This window comes from Apium graveolens, chromosome 6 (genome assembly GCF_009905375.1).
Source record: "Apium graveolens cultivar Ventura chromosome 6, ASM990537v1, whole genome shotgun sequence".
Lineage (NCBI taxonomy): Eukaryota > Viridiplantae > Streptophyta > Magnoliopsida > Apiales > Apiaceae > Apium > Apium graveolens.
Genome location: NC_133652.1, coordinates 104,079,529 through 104,085,528, shown reverse-complemented (window position 1 = coordinate 104,085,528; position 6,000 = coordinate 104,079,529). Strand labels below are relative to the sequence as shown.

The window sequence follows — 6,000 nt, the reverse complement described above, 5'->3', positions numbered from 1 at the left end:
AAAAAAAATCTTAATAGTTGATACGGGAAAGCAATTAACTATGGCAATGCTCCCATAATTATTAGCATCACCTCTAAACTTCCATAATTAAGCTTATCACCATTAATTACACTCGTCAATAATGGTCAATTTGTCGATCTTTCCCCAGCCTCTCCTCGCGTATATATACACACACACCCTTGTCTCAAATCTCTGTCTCTCTCGCTCTCACATTGATATCTTTTCTTGTTTTTTAAATAATTTTCTCTCTTCGAAACCAAGAAACATGATGCCTAATAAGAAAACGGCCGGTAGACAAAAAATTGAGATGAAGAAAATTGAGAAGAAGAGTAGCCGACAAGTCACTTTCTCGAAACGTAGAGGCGGATTGTTCAGGAAAGCTGCTGAATTGTGTGTTTTGACGGGTGCTGAGGTTGCTATTATTGCTCAATCTCCGGGGAATCATGTTTATGCTTTTGGTCATCGCGATGTTGATTCTCTTATCCAAAGGTATCTCGAAAATAATGTTTCCTTGAGTGAAAACCCTAGTTGCATGCATGGAGAAGTGTATAACAAGTATTTGAAGATTGCCAATGAGTTGGAAGTTGAGAAGAATAAATTGAAGAATGTGGTGGAAGAAAATATTAATGGATGTTGGTGGGAAGATTCTTTTGAGGATTTGGAGATGGATCAACTCCAGAATTTCATTAATAAATTGGAGGAACTGAAGAATAACGTGGTCAATAGAGCTAATGAGTTGAGGAATTCGGCTACGAGTTCTTCGTTGATCAACACGGATGGATCTGATCATGAGTTGATGAGGAATTCGGTTATGAGTTCTTCGTTGATCAACACGGATGGATCTGATCATGAGTTGATGAGGAATTCGGTTATGAGTTCTTCGTTGATCAACACGAATGGGTCTAATGAGTTGAGGACTTCGGTTATGAGTTCTTTGTTGATCAACATGAATGGATCTGATGAGTTGAGCAATTCGGGTGTGAGTTCTTCATTGATCAACACGAATGGAGCTGATGAGTTGAGGAATTTGGTTACGAGTTCTCCTTTTGACACGACTACGAATTTGAGTAATGCGGAGGGATTACTTGATGATCAAGTAAACCAGCTGCCTGATGTAGATCAGTTTCTTCCAAATAATGTTGGGGTTACTAATGAAAATTTGTTGACGCTACTGGATTTTAACTATAATTCGGGCGTGTTGAATAATAACAGCTTAGGGAATCGTGAATTGGCTCTTACAAATCAGGATTATGTTAATCATGTTCAGGTTTCAAGTGATTTTTCTACTCCTGGGGTTCCTAATGACAACAATTTCGGACAGGGTCAGAGTTGAAGTGAAGTGAATGTCTTCTATATTTTATTTACTATTTTTTTTATAATAATTCTGAGTGATTAGCAGTAGATCAGAATAAATTAGTGGGTTTGATAAATAGTGGTTCAAGGAGATTGAAGAATTTTGGCGATATCTTTTTATATATTTGTGTTATATATCGTGCTACATATCAATTAATAAAATCGTTATTTATTTCAATTGTGGGTTATTAATCTCCATCATCGATCTTTTCTGTATTAGCATTGTGTTATGATGTTTTGTACTAATTGTAAAAAAAATTATACTTACACTGGAGTTGCTGATAAGTGATAATGGTGGGTTTACAGGCAAAACGTACAATAGCAAAAATTATAACTCAATCAAGCTGCAGTTAATAGGGATGATTCAATAATTTTAGTGGTGAATCGGAGCTTAATTAAGAGATTACAGCAAAACATGGTGCAGTAAGGGCAAATTAAGAACAAGTTTGTCAATGTGAGGTGCATCATGATTCTGTGTTGAATATGTATGAATAACATGGTACTTTACATAATGCATGAAAAGTGTTTGATTTCGTTCTCTTCTTGCTGTCGAGCTTGTAGTTGAAATCTTGTTGGAGGTACTAAGTTAAATTTTAAGAGTGTTGACTTGGATCCAGTTATTTTGGGGTTCCAATCGATGATTTATTTTGAGGGATATTTTTTAAAAGTTAAGAGAAATATGACTGAATAGACCCGGTGCAGAGTATATGAAAGAATGTCAGGTTTAGCTTGGAGAAGACTTGTACATTAGGCCTGTTCCCAAGCACTGAAGACTTGGTGCATCTAAGTTTCTCAGCATCTGGGGGGCAGATGTTCGTATTATTGACAAATGAGGATCTGCGAGTAGTGTTTAATTTGTTGCCAATGAGCGGTTCACTCCATAAAAAGGTTTGCTCATGTCAGCGTGTGCAAGGACGGATCAGTTTATCTGCATGATACTGACACTAGTATCTCTTATGAGTTTGACACCTCAAGTTGGCTGACAGACGATAAAACCACGGTGTGCCTCTTGTCATCAACATTGTCCAATCACTCTACCACCAGGAAGAAATGCACTCTATGGAGACAACTGGGGATGGTTCCTATTAAATCAATCAAAAGTTGTAAGTTATATCTATCTCTTCATACATGTTTAAGGTTTGGGTCAATGTAATGGCCAGACTGAACTGTTAAATGGCTATGTTAGAACTTAAAGCCAGGGAGTAAAAGGAAAATCTCTCATTAAAAGACTCAACTCTTCATATGAATGGTATAGTATAATTCTCTCCATCCTCATTAATCACCTTAGTCATTAGGTTACAATCATATTCTTCTAAATAAAGGAAAACAAGTCGTTACTTTGATACCTATATTCGTGTTATTGGATCCTCTCAATCTTTTTGTGCCTGTAATTTTCCTAAAAACATCTCAAGAGTATATAAATCCCAACCGGATTGTTAAAATTCATCAACTTTTACTTGGACATGAATAATACAAACATCATGTGTAAACACCTGCAAACTTCTGGATTTAAAAGGATCTTAAGCTGGCTGCTGGCATGATAAAATGAATATATATTATTAATATGTTCTGATCATGACCAGCTTCCTAATCATACCGTGTGTGTGTGGCCTTTTCTGTATGCTGATGGGGCAACATGTGTTGATGTAGCAGCAGGATTAGGTACATTCATAACAATTCACAAGTCCTGTTTTTGTTCTCTCCTTTCTTTCTTTTTTCTTGTAAAGTAATTATTTTATAAAACGCAACAAGAAAAGACCCCAAGCTAGATAACACATAAAGCTAGATAACTCAATAGTGCCATTGCCGAAACTTAGGATATGACAACCAGACAGCCTATACAACGCATAACCATGAGCTTAGGATTGGTGTCTGGACACTCTAGTAGTAAATTAGGGATTGTTTTTTCATATTTGAACACTCTGTTCTTGTAATTCTGTTTTTATCATTGTCACAGTATGCCTTGACTGCTAATTGTTTTATGGCGCCTCATCGGGTGTGGAACCTGTGACCTCATGGTTAAATAACACTTGCTATCTGCAACCGACAATTTCCAGATCAAAGATAATGGAAGCAAGCAGTGAAACTGTTAAGCTAACCACACCAAGTTTATACATGCATCTAGCATAGACATATGTCGTTGAAGAATAACTAGATTACTGTAGTATTCCCAATTACTAGTCCTTAATTCTAATAGTATATTGCAGTTTAGTAATCCTAATTTAATTTCATGGTTCATGAATGCTTTAGATATGTTGATATTCTGAGTCATCAACATCTCTGTGTTTTTACAAACAAAATTTTGGTATCAGCATTGAATGGCGGAAAAGGTTTTAAATGAACTCATACTTGCTCTACCTTTTACAATAAAGGGTGGTTGCCATTATAGTTGTTATTTAGGCAATGAAAAAACACACCAAATTCTGTTTTACTATCCATCATTTTTCGGGCATGACACACACATTATGTCAGTCTCACATCATGGTTATCGTAGCAATCTTAGGAAGTTTTGTGTTCCTAATTTCCTAGATGCCTCTTCTTGTAACGGCTGGTGTAGCAGTTATTACATTATGTCACTGAATTATTTGTTGGCGACAACAGAATATTCACAGTTGATGATAATCTTATTATATTCCATAGTCTTTGTCCTTGCCATTGTCAAAATCAAGTGGTGAAACATCTTACATGATTGATTAATTATATTCATAAAATTCTCTAGCCTCTACACTTGTTCTACCTAACCTAGATAGTAGATATGGTGTTGCATTTGCTAGCTCTGGTAAAACTAAAACTCTTAGCCGCCACATCCCCTTGTTATAATCCATTGTTCCCCTTATTGGCATATCCCTTTGTGCTTAAAATTTTCATTGGTATGACACATGATCTTCGTCAAGTTTATGCAAACATCACACACTTTTCTAGGTTTTTCTTGTTCCGGTTATGTCGTATACTTTTTCATGGAAGGCGAGAGGGTGGTTATCAAAGTGTGAGTAGATGGAGGAGAGTTCTCCGACTAGTTTGCAACATGGTCAACCATGCGACACCAACAGCTGCAGATTTACCATTGTGGTCGCCTTTCAGTCAAGAACTTGGCATGAATACCTTCGCAATGATAACAAATTAACAATCTGATCTGATGTTTAGCAGCGAGCATGCATATGTAATATGTTTATCTCAAATGTTAGTTTTGTGAAGCTTTGTAATCTGGGAGGGATGAAACATGAAGGTGGGCTTGTTTTAAGATCGTAATATTTTCGTATCTGAAAATAATGCTTTATGTTTGGTTTGTATAACAGATGCCAACAATAACTCTTAATGTTGATCTATGTTTGTTCTATTGGTTTTGCCATTATGAAAAGTATGGGCAAGACCATATGCATTGCTACATTCTCCAGATGACTAGATCGTAATAGGTAGGAAATTATGAGTACTCGGATTAATATGATTCAGCATGGTGCTCCAAGTAGTCAAGGGCAACGTAGGGTGCCCAGTTTCCAATTCCCTGTATCTGTTTAAACCAGTAAATTGAGTTCAATCAGAATATAAAACACCTGCTTCCCTGTTTATTGTTATTGTCGAAACTGGTAGGGTGTTGCAACTGATCTAGCAGGACCACGCGTCTGCGCCTGAAAACTCCGTTTTAAGGACCAAACGGTCAAGTTTATTTAACGGATATGCTAAAGGAACGCATACTCTTGGTCAAACTAAAATGTTAGCGTTCTACTTTGGAAGATCCCTGCTGCTTGCATTTGCATCTCTCCTAGCAAACCACCCAACAATATGCAAAAATAAAACAAAACAAAAAATTAAGCTCATGACAAACTCATTACGCCTAGTAATCAGCTCTCCAAGTATACCTGTATAACACGGGGCACGGGGAACCAATTTTCTGCTATTGCGATAAAAGATACAGAAAGTGCAGGACTAGCTGAAGGGGATAGATTAATATTCTTCTGCCTTTTATTATACTACCTACATTGTTCAAAAGGGCTGCTTTTATAATGAATATTTAGTCTTTGCTTGTCAGATCAAATTTATTGGAAGCAGAAGGAGTCACACTCTTCAACAAAACAAATACAACTTGAGTACATTCATCTGGCATTCACAAACATTGTTCACTCATTCTTCTTTTAACTCACTGTTCCCCTGCTTGGTTTATCCATATGTGCTCAAAGTGTGCATTGGTCTGAGATATGACCTTCCTCAAGTTTATGCCAATATGGTACACTTTTCAGGCTTCTTCTTGTTTCGATTAGTCAGGTCTCATCGTAGTTTTTATGGAGGGGAAGAGAATGGTTTTGGAAATGCTAATATATGAGGTGAGCTCTCCAGCTAGTCTGTGACCTGGTCGACGACATAGTCAACAATGCAACACCGACAACTGCAGATTCACCATGGTCATCTGCTTCATGCACGCAGACCTTTGGACAGATAACAGTATGAATGCATTTGCCCACACCATATATTATTAGTACAAGTCTATTACAGCAACGGGATCTTATATTAAGCTAGTTTTTTCCATTAAACCAAAACTTTCTACTCTTAACTGCACTGATCAACATATGTTCCAAGTACTGAAAACTACTATCTAAAACTTTGTAATTTGGGAGGGATAAATATGAAGGTATGCTTATTAGAAGATCATAC

At 36.8% G+C, this 6,000-nt stretch overlaps 1 protein-coding gene across 1 annotated transcript; it reads left to right on the top strand.

Moving 5' to 3' along the window:
• The first annotated feature begins 231 nt into the window (after positions 1-231).
• On the top strand, positions 232-1,333 carry LOC141665368 (uncharacterized). Its single transcript, XM_074471354.1, has one exon. The coding sequence runs from the start codon at positions 266-268 to the stop codon at positions 1,331-1,333; it is 1,068 nt and encodes a 355-aa protein (XP_074327455.1). The 5' UTR covers positions 232-265.
• The last annotated feature ends 4,667 nt before the right edge of the window (positions 1,334-6,000 follow it).